The sequence below is a fragment of the Larus michahellis genome, chromosome 2, assembly GCF_964199755.1.
Source record: "Larus michahellis chromosome 2, bLarMic1.1, whole genome shotgun sequence".
NCBI classification, from domain to species: Eukaryota; Metazoa; Chordata; class Aves; order Charadriiformes; family Laridae; genus Larus; species Larus michahellis.
In genome coordinates, this window is record NC_133897.1 from 142,587,189 (window position 1) to 142,602,474 (window position 15,286).

General features: G+C 44.9%; 1 protein-coding gene across 5 annotated transcripts in view; it reads right to left on the reverse strand.

Moving 5' to 3' along the window:
- RUNX1T1 (RUNX1 partner transcriptional co-repressor 1) overlaps positions 1-11,425 on the reverse strand; it is a 118,460-nt gene extending 107,035 nt beyond the window's left edge. The window contains exon 1 of one of the 5 annotated variants that reach the window (XM_074577419.1): positions 10,436-11,425. In XM_074577419.1, coding sequence (XP_074433520.1) covers positions 10,436-10,463 — 28 coding nt within the window. In that variant the 5' untranslated portion in view covers positions 10,464-11,425. Of the gene's footprint in view, positions 1-1,939; positions 2,853-3,302; positions 3,471-10,435 lie in introns of those variants that run through there. The other 4 variants (XM_074577413.1, XM_074577417.1, XM_074577416.1 and 1 more) reach the window with 4 other exon arrangements.
- Positions 11,426-15,286: the final 3,861 nt, after the last annotated feature.

Genomic DNA, 15,286 nt, shown 5'->3' on the forward strand with positions numbered 1-15,286 from the left:
GAATTTTAATTATTTCTGATCTGTAGATCACTGTGAGGAAAATCCCCCAAGGTCAAAAGCTTACAAATCCAATTGCAAAACCAAACAGAAGCATCAGCAAGGCCCTTTCCCATGCAGACACCTGCCAAAAAACTCAGTTCCTGACTACTAGATTAGAATCCAAAAGCTAAAAACTAGCCTAATATTAAAACTAGGTCATTTGCTACATTGAAATAATGAAGTAAAAGCTCTTATTTTATTCTGCGCATTTACTTGTGTACATAGGTTTCTACAGATGTAATGGTGAGTTACCACTTCTTCATTCAGATCCTTATTTATAAAATTAAGAAACACGTACCGTTTTTTTTGTTTTTTTTTTTTTTTTTTAAATTAGAGAGCAATAATGTTATTTTCTCTGGAGATGCCTCTGATAGAAAATTTATGCTCTACCAATGCTGTGCTTTCCAGGTTCATAAAACTCAATTGGGTCAGCTGCGCCACAGCAGCAAATATTTTTGTATACATGCATTTGAGCCCGATTTAATTATTTCATTTAACCATGGAAAAAGTTACTCCAAAAGCCCCATTAAGTGAAATGTCCTTGATGAGCCGAAATTTAAGATTTGCAGGTGTACCAGGAATGAAACAAGCCCAAGAATGTTGTCATACTCTGAACATCCTTTGCTTTGAACAAGATCCTCAGTAGTAGGTAGAGTGGTATTGTTGCAATGGGGAAGCAGTCACTTGCCATTTTAAGATACAATCATAGTTTATTAATAAAATTATTTTAAATGTACAAGTTTAATCTTTTTACCAATATAGTGACATTCAGCTATCCAGTGCCATTTTTACAGTCCAAATAGATATGGTCCTAATTGCATAATGCCATTTTATCTGCTGAAGATAAAAGTGCCGATAAACAAAAATGCACATTAGGCAGGAGATTTTTCAGAATAGATTTTTTTTTAAATAACCCACTTGCATTAACAAAAGATTGCAATGGCTTCCAAATTATAGGGTGTTATTTTTAGTGGAAGTAGTTCAATATTCATATTGGAGCAGATGTAGCAGTTTAACAAAACAGCTCTTCAAATCCTGCACAAATTGAAAACAGGAAAACTGATTGCATTTTCTCTTATCACTTTCCTTTTCTGAATTGACACTTTTGGCCTTCTGAAAATTTACACATGGCTTTCATCTCAACAGCACCTGCTGATCAAACAGAAACCTAACATTTTCATGAAAATAGTATAAAGGACTAGTTTTCTTTTTACCATCTTAAAGGGCATCAGCAGTCCACTTGATGGCAACAATTGCTGAGTAGATGGCACACTCAGAATACATTTTATATTTTCATTACACTTACTTTTAAAAATGAGTTAAATCACTAGTGGCTCTTTCATATTAGCTCTTTGTCTGCTTTAAATTAATTTCAGTCTCTATCTCTGCCTAACCCTGATGGGTTTCATTCTAGTCAGCTAGATTTTAAAGAACATCTAAAAGCCTTTGAAATTACAAGACACGTTGTATGTTCTGCAGCCACTGGGTCTTCTTTATATATGCATTTGTATGCAATCATATAAATTAATATATACAATTATGCATACACATGCACATATCACACAGACATTTCTTTTTACAGTGCTTACACTAAGGAAAAAATGTGTATAATTCTGCTATAGTCTCACTGCATTGAAGTCCCTGAGCACTGTCGATAGAGCGTGTTGAGGGGGGAGAAACCCAAAGCACATTTATTTATTTTAAAGTTGTTGTTTCCTTTGCAATCTGCAGACTGGGAGAAGGTCTAGCAGGTGCTCTGGGACTTGAGCATCAAGACCAGGCTCAGATGCGGCCATTGGAGAACATGGCGAGCATGCAAACAGCACAACCAGAAGTACTTGGGCTCTTGCAGAAGTTTAAAGGTATCAAGTCATGTATATAAAATATGAAACATAAGTACCTTGTTATCCTGTCTGCTTCTGAGCCTGTAAACTCTGAAGCGCAGCAGCAGGTAACAAGGACCATCTTCCCTTGTACATAATTCCAGGTGTAATTAAAGATACTCCTGAAACCTGCTATGTGTCAGCTTCTTAACTGATAGAGCCCTAACCCCTCTGAAGTACTCTGCTGCCATCCATTACCATTCTGCTTCAGTGATAAGGTAACCTGAAGGCAGAGATGACATACAGTAATATATGTGCCACTCCAGACAGTTGGTTCGTGAATTTCAGTGTTTCATCATGCTCACTGAGGCAATCGCAAACCTGAAATGTCAATATGTTCAGTCAATGGAAGTAAAATAATGGGGCTCTATTGTCTTACCCTATCGATCTGCTGCTGTCAACAGGAATACATGCCCCCCTGGCTTTGAACTAATTTTAATTAGGCTTTTAGTTACCAGATCATATCTATATATCTATCTGCGCAAACACTTGACAAAGTGAAACGGTGATATAAATATTTCAAACTTTTAAATATATTTTAAAGGTAATTGTTTAATGTTGCTGCAAATGACCGTTGATAAAGCCCTTTGCTAAGGCAGCGTGCGTGCACACACTCAGCGTGCAAGTCACCTCAATCTGGCGAAAACTGAAAAATCACCACCAAAAGTCCAAAACAACAACAACAACAAAAAAACCCCACTTTTCCTAGAACCCGCTGTCATGCTCTGAGGGGATTTGGGCAGCCAGAAACCTCCACTGGAATCACCCCGGCACGGCCACGGTGGGTGCCCCATCCTGTCAGCGCCCCTCGGGGGGGTGAACCGACCCGCCATAGCCGGCAGGGACGGCCCGTTCCCGGAGGCCGCCGCCTCACCTCAGCCCCAGCCGCCACCCCGCTCCCCTCAGGGAGCGGCCGTCCCGCCGCGCCGGCCCCTTCACCCACACACACACCCTCGTCCCGTCAAACACCCAGACAAGCCGCTCTCCTCCTCCCTGGGCTATGTTTAAAGCGGGGTCCCCCTCTAACCTATTGTTCTCCCACCACCCCTTCCCTCCCCACGGGGCCGCGGCGAGTGACAGCCCCCTCCGTCCCCCATCCTGCTCCCCTCAGAGCGGCCCGGGGGCGGGGGGGAGGCAGCGCCCAGGCCGCGGCCGCCCCCCGCACAACAAAAGGCAGATCCCTTCTCCCCGCCGGCTAATCTCTGCCTGTAAATCCCCCGCCCGCTCCGGGGGACGGGGCGGGGGGAAGATAAGAGGTTACATCTTCACTTCTCCCCGCTCCTATCCACTTGCGCAGCGCCGAGGGAGCCGGGCGGAGGGCCGGAGGCGGTGAAGAGTGTCCCCCCGCCCGCCTCTCGCCGAGCCGCGGGTGGAGATTACCTTCCGGCGGAGAGAGGGAGGGAGGTGCCGGCGCGGCCGGGGCTTTGTGCGCCTCAAACGCACCTCGCAGCTTATCTGCGGCGCAAGGACGGCACATCGCGCCGCCGTGGCCCTGCCGGCGCGGGGGGGAGCGGGACGGCGGCGTGCATCGGGGCTGATTACGGTATCAGCGCGGCCCAGACGGGGGGCTGGAGGATGTATGGTGGGTGTGAGGGAGCGGGGCCGGGGCGGCGCGGGGGGTCCCCGGGGAGGCCGCGCCCGGCGTGAGGGGAGAGGCGCCACCTCCGCGCCGCCCGCCGGGTGAGAAGGCGGCGGCTGCCGCCCGGGTGCCTGTCTCTGTGCTTGTGCCCGAGCTCCGGCGGGCATCCTACCCGGCGCTGCCCTTGGAGGCTGCCCGAAGCCTCTCCGGGGTAAGGACCCTGCCAGAGAGCCGGGGAGCACAGCGCTAGCTCCCCGGCCAGAGGTCGCCTCCATTTCCACCAAGGCGACATCCCCACGGGTGCGCACACCTTCAGCCCAGCTCCCGCTTCCGAGGCCGTACCGACGGCTCCTAGCCCACCACGGGAACCGGACGCATCCGCTGCCGGCTTGGCCAAGCGCCTGGCCCAGACAACTGGGCCTTGCCGGTGGCAAAAGAGCCTGAACACAACAGGGCCGCTGCGAGCGGTGGCATCATTCCCCAGACGATGAACGATAAGCCAGAGTAGGTCCCTCCACTGAACAGCTCAGGTTTTGAGAAAGTAGAGGGCTTATTTTGATGGGATCCATCAAAGAAGACTGGGTGATCATGAGGTAGGCAGCAAAGCAGCCCAGCCAGCAGAATGGCGGCACCAGGTTGGTGCTGCCAACCTGCACATTCAGGTTTTTAAAGTCTTAAAACTGATTCTCCCTAGGAATCAACACTCAATTTGCTAAGGAAACACGTTTCCCTTGCGCGTCTGCAGAGGAGCGCCGTGAAGGCTGGGATGAGGACAATGACGCAGGCTGGAGTGAGACAAGCATTGTTCAGCGCAGAACTCCTTCCAAAATCACTCGGCCAAGATAGCAGTTCTTTTTCCACAAGAAAAGAAATAATGGGAATTTGACACATAATACAAAGTGAAAACCAGAACCTAGGTGGGGGAAGGGTGTGTGTGTGAAAATCGTGTCACCGCAATGAATGTCAGATAAAAAGGGGTCTGTCACAAATCCTCCACTAATCCAATAATGCGAAAACCTCTTGGTATCACTGAGACATAGCACAAGGTAATTTTTTTTTTTTTATTTTTCATAAACCACTCTATATGTTTAGCCTTAGAAAGACAGCAATTTGGCAAGTTTTCCCTATCACAAAAACAGGACTTTGATTTTTCATTACAGCAAACTGATTTTCACATGTCAAATTTACTATGCATTCCTCAGCCAGTATTTTTACCCTGAAGAAGGGCCACTTCTCCCTCAACTTCCTCCAGTTGTCAGTTGTGTGACAACCATATTTAGAGGTAATCAGACAGGTCATATTACAAAAAGTTAGTCAACTCATTTGAAACCTTAGCCCCTAAACTTAATGGTATGTTCTATGCATTTCTAAAAAAAAGTGACTTTAATTCAACCTGCAGGGTACCACAGAGCTTTCTCTCTCTCTATGTTCTTTCAAAGTATTATGTCCAAATGAGAGATTGCTCTTTTTTGGGACTTTTGTTACGGATTTTTTCCTTGAGATATATCTATGTCATGCCATGGACTAATTTAGGATCTATCAGATTCTGTTCTCATCTTGCAGGGCCACAATGTATGGCTTATATCTGACAGGCAGTTTTACTACTCGATGCACAATACACTAAAGAAAAACTAATCCAGGATCCTTTTTAATATAAACAGCTCGCTACAAAAACACTCACATTTAAAAATAAAGCAATGTGTGTTAATAAAATAAATACAATCAGAGTACAAATGTGTAACAGAAGTGGCGTTCCATAAGCACAGCTGTCTCAAAGTCCAAGCTGCAGGCTAGAAATCTTAATTTCAACTGACTCTCTCTTAATAATGGGTTACCTTCCTATAAAGCGTAAAGTCCATCTGCCCCAGGCAGATAAGTTTTGAAGCATTAAAATAGATAAAAATCTAACATTTTCTTTCTTGCATTGAGTATGTGAATTCTAGTATGCTATAATGTGAGAATTCCAACATATGACCATTATGGCATAATATCTCATAGCTCAGCTTGTCATTACTTCACTTGCAATTCTTATGTTAATTATGTTCATAATTACTATAAACAGATGTGGTAGAAATTCATGTGACCTTTTACTGCAGAGTGCGTTTCTCACTCTTTCCACTTTATTTTAGTAATATAGTGTTAAACCAGGGGAAAGTATTTCTGACACACTCTTTGCATGTGTGCATGTACATCTTTAACGTGAAACCATTTCTACCTCGTATTTCAGCCAAAGGACCACCTATATGCCAGTACATTGACACAAAAGGGATAGTAACCGAGAAGTCTAGCCTGAAACATACCCCTTAATACTCTGTGCTTTCAGTGAACCTTTTTGAGTAAACCTAGCTAAAGCCACCACTGAAGCCTAGGACTTAAATGGAGCAGCACCGCGTTTTTATTCAGCACCTTTGTTAATGCAGCAGTATCCTGCTTTACAACTACAAGTACATGACAGCCATACGGCAATTTGTTTTACTCACAGCCCCAACCATCACCGTCTGTACACAAAACACATTTACAATAAAATCACTATGGATTTCATTAAGAGAAAGCCTACTCGAATTTCATTTCTTTGGACCTAATCTATAATTAGTGTGGACAGACAGGTGCAAACCCTTCTCCTCTACAGATGGCTACTGGAAATGGTGCAAAATAGCTCCTTCTGTTTAAACAACACACAGATAACCTGCTCTGCTCTTATCACTTACAATTACCTCCATTATACTGAACTAATGTTTACTTTAATAAAATGTCCACTGTTCTCTAAACATTATTTGGGAACTTTCATATCAATGGCAGAAAAAAAAAAAAGGAAGATGGAAGTCAATGTCTTTCAGATGAAAATATTTTGGGGAGGGAAAAAAAGCCTTTTAAAGGGCAGGATATTTTGACTTTGATTTTACATCTGCTGATCATTTTTCTTTATCCACAAAACCACACAGTATACTACTTCCTGATGTAGTTATGCTACCATATATTAAACTAATCAAGTTTATAGTAAATAAGAACAGGATAACTGCGATTTTGAAGCAGTTCTTTAAAAAGGAACACCTATGTGGAAAACCAAAACCCTTTACATTAAAAGTTCAGTTTTTAAACTAACTCTTTTAGATCTTTCATGTGAAAGGTGAAGAAAATGAAATCTGGAAGCCAATGTTTTAAGAATTCACACTCTCACTAGTTATAATGCGTATAAAAGTTTAAACTGACACTGAATCTAGCAATCTAGGTTGCTACTAAAGGCTGTATGAAAAATAGCAGGCTGTTACTAACTACACACATCGAACTTTTTTAATGTATTCAGATTCAAAATAATTTTCTTTTTACATTTCTTTAGCCAAGCCATGAGAAATAGCCCCTGCACAACACCCGATTCACATTTTATTTCGGCTGATAAGGCTTCTTGATCTCTGCATGACAACTTAAGTTTCTACAGAACAAAGAACAAGATCTTCCCCCCCCAACTAAAAAATCTGAAGCTCCTGCAATAGCAACATACTAATATCCTTATTCAATTAGCTAAAGATTTAACAGTAATGGACTGTGGCAAGTGGATTTGAAAGATGAAAATGACAATTGCAAGCCTTTTCTCCCATCACCCCCCTATGCAAATCCTGCAGATGCCCATTTCACCCGAAGTGTCTGGCAACGAGGAGTTTGCAGCCCGCACAGTACCTCACTGAAGTGAGCTTCGCATTCAACGCCTGTCGTCTGAAGTTCATTTCAGAGAAGTGAGAAACAGGATTTGACAGGGAAGAATGTCCTGAGCTGACTAGCCACTGACCAACACTCCAGGTGGAGCTATTTTTCTCCCCTTTATTCTATAAACAATACTTCCAGTATAAAACTCCATGTGCGCGCAGGCATACATAGTGTTAAGCGTATACAGATGAGAGACACTGTGTGATGTTTTACTGGTCCATTATTTAGGCACGAAACGAGTTAACGTTAAGGTGGTCAAAAATGGTAGAAGGCAATGTTTTACTTAAAAAGATTTTGGAAACTATTTAAAAAGCACAAAGCCTTTGAAGAAAAACAACTCGAGCAGCAGTTGCCAGGAAGCAGTGACCTAACACTGCTGTCTGCATTCCATTACAAACAGAATGGTTCTTGTCTCCTACAGCATGCTCAGGGCTGGGGAACCCAGCCGCTCGCCCTCCTGCAAACGCAGGGCCCACGAAGAAGCCCTGCTACCACCTCCTGTACGCCTGGCCCGGCTTCAGCTTCCCAGAGACATCCACGGATTTAAGGGTGGGTTTGGGTTTTTGGTGGAGTTTCTGATTTTCTTGTGCTGATGGGTGGCTGAGCTTCCCAGGACAGCAAAGAAAAATGACTCATGAATTGAAAGTAGCAACAATTATATTCAAGGTTCAGCTATGATAAAACTGACCTTAGAAAAGTTAACAGTTATCAAATCAAGCGTAACTTGATAATTAAAAACCTTTACAGCAAATCTGCAGTGCATCTCACACCTAACAAAGCCTTTGCCAACTTCGTATTTTCGTAGACTGCACAGTTATGAATAAGCCATATTCAGATCTTTTTCCTAGGATTCTGTCTATTGACGGGGAGCCACAGAAGCATCTAGTGCTAAAACCAGAACGTATAAACAAGATAGACTAGCTTTTTTAACATTCAGCCGAGCTGAAGGAAATTCCCTGATCATATTGGATTTCCTAAGGAAATCAGCCCAGAATAAACTGAATGAGGTTTTCAGACTTCCCATGGAAAGGTCAAGCATCAGCTTTAACAACCATTAGAAACCAGTTTCAATCCTCTCGGCTATCCAGATTCACTAAACCGTTAACAGAAGAGCAGAACAGAAAACCTGGACAACAGAACTAAAATCTAAAAATGTCTTTCACGTCTTGCTTCAAACTACAGTTAACAAAGTTGCTTATTTAAACTTTCCATTGCATCTGTCAGGATGCAGAAATGGAGAAGGAAATGTAAGGCTACAAGGGTATAATTAAATAAATTATATTCACCCTTAGCCCTAACATATTGTGTTTACAAATACAATAATTATGTTTCTAGCTACATGTCAGAAGAAAATATTTTCTAAGTCCTTCAAAAAGCATGCAAGCAGTACTGTAAGTAGGAAATAAGTCAAAACAGATTAGTAGACCAAAAATAGGGAAGGGGGGGGGAAATCCTGCTTTGGTCAGCAACTCGGACCACCATCAGGGGATAAATCAATTTGCAGCAGCTGTGGACAGCCATTTAAGTCTGGGGCCTGAACAGATTAATTAGGGGAAGCGATGTTAAAAGTTAAAGGGGTCAGCGTTACATTAAGCACACGAGTATTTGCTGGAGCAAACGCTTGGCTGTACATACCGAGACTCAGAAGAGAGCCTTTGAGTTAGTCAGGGCTATGCCCTATGGCCAAACGTTTGGCACTTGCCGCGTTCCCGGGGACAGCACGGCCGCTCCCGCAGGCTGCTCTTAAGAGGTATAGACCCATCTTTGCCCAGCCCCTGCTATGCCATGCCTGTCCCCGGCGTCCTGCTCTGCCTGCCAAGGCGAACCTGCAGCTGAGCACAAGGCGAGCGCACCTCGGAGACGGACTGCGGGTTGGCTATGGAAAAGTCGTCAGCAGGTTTTGTCGGGAAGATTTTTCTCCCGCCGGCTGATCAGAGCGATCCGCAGGCAGGAGCTGCCGGGTGCGGGGCGGCACCGCAAGAGGCAGGCAGGTCCTTTCCCTGCCACGATTTTAAGGCATGGCGGAGGGAGGTGACCGGCAGAGCCTGCTGCGGATCTGGAGACCCCAGGGCTGCTCTACCAGGGGGACCCAAGCGGCTCGGAGGCGGCTCTTCCCCTCGGGAAGCGGAGCCGGCGGGGCAGGGCCGTCCCGCCGCGCCGGGCTCCGGGATGCGACTTGCGGGGGGGGGGGCTGCCTCCGCGCGTCTTACCTTCGCCCTCCCGCCTTTAAACTTCTCAATGAACCGAGGGAAGTAACATTTTTCGCTCCCGCTTGGAGCGAGAGCGATTCGAGGGCTGCGTCCGATTAGTTACTTTCAGTTTCTCTCCAACATTTAGGAGAGCAGAGCACAGTGACAACACAGATAATTTCTCCATAAATTAACGTTTAATGGAGTCGCGGGTGCCCCTGCTAGAGTGGCAAATCCCTCCCTACCCTAAACCAAATTTTAGCCCAATCTCGCAACTTTGGCACTAACAAAAGGACTCGAACTCGCCAAAAGTCAAAGGCTCGTGTAAACGGGCAGCGTGTGGACTTCACCCTTCCGATCTCCCTTATCGATGGTGTGCTACGAATTTATGGAATCAACCCATTCGGCTCAGCCAGGCGAGGTGACACAATTGCATTGTATTGCAGTTTTGGAAATGCACTCCCAAACGTTGCCCTATCGTTTTAGGAAACGAGATACTTGCAGGCTCGCGGTGCAGCTAAAGACGGGGTGCACCGCCTGAAATATTTCTTACAAAATAGCCTGAAGTGATGTTGCCAATGCTACATAATCCCATGATTGTAATGGAACAAACAAGCAAACAAAAAAAAAAATCCCACCAGAAATATTTCAGACACTCCGACTCACATTGGCTAGCTGTGATCTGGAAAGAGGGGAGGCGGGCGGGGGGGGAAAAAGGCAAGTCCTAAATCGAGACAGAAACCCTACGCTGTGAAAGAATATGTGCTCGAGAGGGTTATTTTCTAAGAAAAAACCTGGGTGGGTTTGGTTTCTGGGCTCTTGAGAAATATTTGGGGTGAGAGTTTGCGAGCCGGGGACAGCGGGTGTAAGAGCTGCATGCAGTGCTAACCTTGCCGGGGCACGGCGGCTGCCCCGGTCCGCCTGGGTTAGTTCCAGCCACGGGAGCCCCTCAGAGCCAGGAGAAGCCTTACGGGAAAGGGAAAAAGGGGCTCGGGCTCCCCCCCGCCCCGGCGCGCCCTGCCCTGCCCGCGCCCCGTACTCACACTGCAAAGGACCGGAGATTCCCACCATTCGCCACGGGCTGCGAGCTGCAAATAAAAGTTCCCGTCCTGCTCGGGGGAGAGCCGGCAGCCCAGGCTGCTGGAGGGGCGAGGGGGTGGGAAAGGGGAGAGCAGCGCAGCGCGGCTTCCCTTCCCAGTCCAGATGATCCACGTCCACAAAAGTCAAAACGAGCTGAGGAGAAACTCCAGCTGCTCTTCCCCCCCCACCCCCCCTCCCCTCGCTCTCTCTCCCTCTCTCTTTTTTTTTTTAAAGGAGGATCAGCTCGAGAGAGGCGACTGGTTCCACGGGAAAGGGACAAGAACCAAAAATAAAGTCTCCAAGTCGAGATAGTTAATGCCCAAGGTCCTTCTCCTCCTCGCTGCCGCAGACAGACGTGATGTGGAGCGCAGGGAGCGGCCGCTGTCAGTGGCGGGGTCTCTGCCTGTCCCCGGGCAGCCGAGGCATCGCTCTGCCCCCGGCCGAGCCGCGCCGAGCCGAGCCGAGCCGAGCCGAGAACCGCCCGCCCGAGGCTGCGCCGAGCTCCGCGCAGCTCTCCGCGCCGCTCCGCCCGGCTCCCCCGCTAACAGGCACCTCGCAAGGCAGGCAGCATACTGCCAGCAGCCGGCCCGGCCCCGCTACCCAGGTGCAGGGGGGGAGGGCTTAAAGCAGTGGGAGGTGATAGAGGTAGGAGACATCTGTGTCGTGAGGAGGTTAGTGGGGGTCAAGTATATGTTAACAATAGGCGAGCGCGGTCCCTCTCGGGCAGCCTGCCTACTCTTTCTTTCTTTCGCTGGCTTTTACTGGGTGGACATCTAACTTGCTCCCTAATGATGCCTCCCCGGCTTTAAGAGTCCAGACTGCCCTGCAGTAACCCAAGACAAACACTTTCTCTAGCCATCTGGAGAGCTCCTGGCTGCTCTGCCTGTGTCTCATCACTGTGTGAAGAGACAGCAGTGCTAGAAATCAAGCCACTCTCAGATCTACTCTCTAATCCCCTTCTGTTAGCTGATTTCCAGTCAGACTGTTTGCTTTTGCATTAGATAATAGCCTTAGAGAAAACAATTATCATTTTCTTTTTCCCTTTGTTTTTTCCCCTCTTTCTAAAGTACAGTATCGAGGAAGGCCTCCCTCTCTTTTTTCTTTTTTTTTTTCTTTTTTTTTTTTAAAGAAATTTATAGTCTTTCATGGCTTGCAGAACCCAGATGCAATTTCACACTTTCCTGGAAGGGGATTCTGGATTCTTCGGAAAGCAGCGACACGATCGCAACTGCAGTGAAAATTAATTACTATCATCTACAATTAATAGAAGCATGCCACCGTTTGACTTCGTGTTTCATTACATAATCATTTCGGTAGGCATCCATATATTTTCCGATTCATCAGTTATTCCCATCTAGGTTTTGCAGAGAATATTATTGTTAGTCACACAACCTACAGCAAACCGGTACTTCTGCTGTCATGTTGATACTATATAAAGAAGGCGTCTCCCAAAAAAAAAAAAATGAAAAAACCAAACCACATGAACTTCATACACTGAGTAAAAAAAGAGCGTGGGTTTTTCAGGTTGCAGATAATGGATTGGAACTGTCAGAACTGCCTGGACATTTAGCTTCATTTTTTTTCAAATGTCAGGTGTTAACTAAAGGAGCGAGCATAGCATAGAACTTCCGATCAAACTGCATTCTTTATTCCTGTATGTACACGTGCGCGTGCACACACACACTATAGGCCTGATCTTGCAAATTTACAAATGCCTAATTTTAAGCACATAAATAGACCTATTGAATGCAAAGTAACCTTAGGTGTGTTTATGATAAGCACATACACATTTCCAGAATGGGAGGGAAGGATTTATATGTATATTTATAAGCATATTTATAGCAATATTTATCTGCCTCTGTGGCTGGCTTTGAAAATCTGGTTGATTTTGAAAATATGATAAAAATACTTTTTATGATCTGGATAAATCTACCTTTTCTGCAGATATTTAGGGCCATGGAGCTTTAATGAACAGGTTGGCATATACTAAGACGGGGTCAAATTTACCTTGCAGTATATTCAGCTCAACAGAGCATAAATCAAGACATGTTTTGGTCTACTGTGATTTCAATTTACAGAGATGGTGAGAGGCAAGTCTGGCATTGATTTCTAATTTAAAAGCTATCTGTTTTACAGAGGTCTATTTCAAGGCCAAAATTATGGGAGAACCCTTAAAAAGGTATTTTCAAATATTTTAAAATAATCTAAAAGGCTTCCTTTGTGTATAGCAGATCTAGAAACTTTACTTGAGCCTGAAAATCTTTGTGGCGTGATACTTTCGTCCCAATTGTTGTATGCGTAAGCTGAAAAATAAGTAAGAGATTCGCCAATGGTCCCAGAGCATGTTTTGCTTAAGTGTCAGGGACTGAACACCGAGTCCTAATCCTCAGTTTACAGCTTTAAAAAAAAACCCACAGCACTTCCTTTTTGGCATCTACCTTCACTCTAAAAGATTAATCGACTTTCTAGGTGTTATCTTCTGAAATAGGGAAGGAACGTCAGCTAAGATTTAGAAACTCTGGAAACTCTAGTCTGAGCTATTAGCAATTAAATATCCACTTACAAATTGATTAAGTTTACAGACTTCTGTCTTCTCTTTCCATAATGAGAAAAATACAGAAATCACCTATTAAACCGCCGGCCCTGGCTCGTATTGCACAGCGTTTCCCACTGCTCCCAGTAAGGACAAAGCCTACCCAGATAGCGAAGCGTAGTAGAGAGCGATAAATACTGACTCCTTCATGGCAACTATAGTTTTCTCAGACACGCTGGGAGAATAAATTGTCACAATTCCTAAATAATAAAAGATTGTAACCATCAAGTATTATCGTTATATTGCCAAGCTGATGATTGAAGCTTGGCTTATTGTGAACTTCTCATATCCGTACCTTTTTCTTTTCTCTATTTATTTCCTGGAGAAAGTAGATATGTTTTAGTGAAAAAGGAAAAATAAACACGCTCTTTGAAAGATGAATTCATGTTTCAGGAAGAAAAAAAAATGCAGCCTCACAGAAGACCTCACAAATACTTGGTAACTTTACACCCTGCAGATTTTTTCTGCAGACTGTAGCTGCCATGTCTGATTTGACATATGAAGGATTTACACTGTGTATCACTGTGTGACATTGTGTGAGAGAAAGGCTGGTAAAAGTATAGTTGCACATGGAAGTCAGAAATATCTTGCTAGGCTGTCCAAATCTGACTATATTTTGATTGTACAGAGACCAATCAAGTGTTCAGAGCTGAAACATGGCTTACTCTTTACTGCGAATAATTATATTGTGGGCAGTCATCTGCACTGAAATTCTTGGAAGAGAACTTATATATCAACTCACCTCATGGCTGTTTAAAAATAGAGACAAGTATGTCCCTCCTAATTGTCACTGCCTTGCAGCTCAGAGTGTTACACATTGTCACTTGTCCCCATCCAGAGCTTAGACAATCTCCTCAAACACTTTTCCACTCAAACTGTGCAGACTTTAAGTCTGTGCTTGTTTTTTTTCTTTCAGCCACGTCTCTCAATTAAAGTGTCTCCCACTTCTGAAAGGCTCGGTTTCGCCCTCTGTGAAGCACGCGAGAACCTCACTATTCCCTTCCATCGGAGCTGGATCGGGCCCTGGCATATGGACGGGGGCTGTATGTAGTTGCTACAGCACTCATTTGACAAGCACTCATTTGGATGGAGGGGCGACGTAAATGTTCATATACAACTAAATAGTCAGGTAGAACGTTAAGCTGGATCCTTGATAGCTTTAACTTGTGAACCTTTCCCTTAACCATGTTTTTCCAATTTTCCCGCTAATTTACAAGTGCATTTTACATGTTAGCGTGGGCCACACTTCGTTTTCATGTCAGCCTGTTGGCGCACCTTTTGTAGGTGGTGCCGTCCAGAGGCTGCTGCAGGATTCACCTTAATAGTGCATATACTTTCTTTGGGAAAACCTTCCCAGTTTAGCTGGAATACGGGCTGAATCCAGCCTTGACCGCTGCACAGAAAAGCGGCAAAGGCATAAAAAGTCCCGTGGCGCGGAAATGCTGTCCCCTTCCTTGGTGGCTTGGCGAGGGCGTGGGGCAGGTGACCGCTCAGTCGCTGGATGCGCTTTGCAGCTTCACACAGGGGGGAAACAGGCGCCCAGACTCGCGCTTGATAACGGGAGCTGCAAACGTGCAGCAGCAGGATAGATCCCCATCCTTTAGTATGCAAAGCATGTCCACTAGGTGATGTACATGCTGCAAGAGCTGACATATTACCTGCTTCTCTCTCTGCTCATACTATTGTTTATCCTTTGCTTTTGGTAGTGAGGAAAACATGTTAAGGTCCTTCCAAATTAAAAAAGAGAAGCTATCCGCTTGCAGGAGTTTACAGGCTCCACTGCTGTACGCTTTGACATCTTCTCCTTGTCTAATGTGACAGATTTTAACCCTGCTTCATGTATATTTATTTGGGGTGTTCCCTAATTAAATTATATGCTAAGGACATGTTTTTGCATTCTTGTTTGTCTTTTGGCATTGTCAGGACTCCTAAAACCTCATTAAGGTTGCAGCAATCTGAAGCACTTTGCAGAAGAATATATGCACAGTGACAGAAAAAGGGGAGCTGGGTTATTTTGGAAAAGATCACATAAACAAAATCTATATATTGACAGTCATTTGTGAGAATGCCAGCTTTGTCACTCATTTTCGGTGAAATATGGTTTCTTATTAAAAAACTAAATCTTTTCAAGAGTAAAGATTCTACTGGTTAAATAAAGCAATACACCAAGCAAAAAGAGGGAGAAAAAAATGCTTTGAAAAGTTTCTTTTTCACAGAAGCA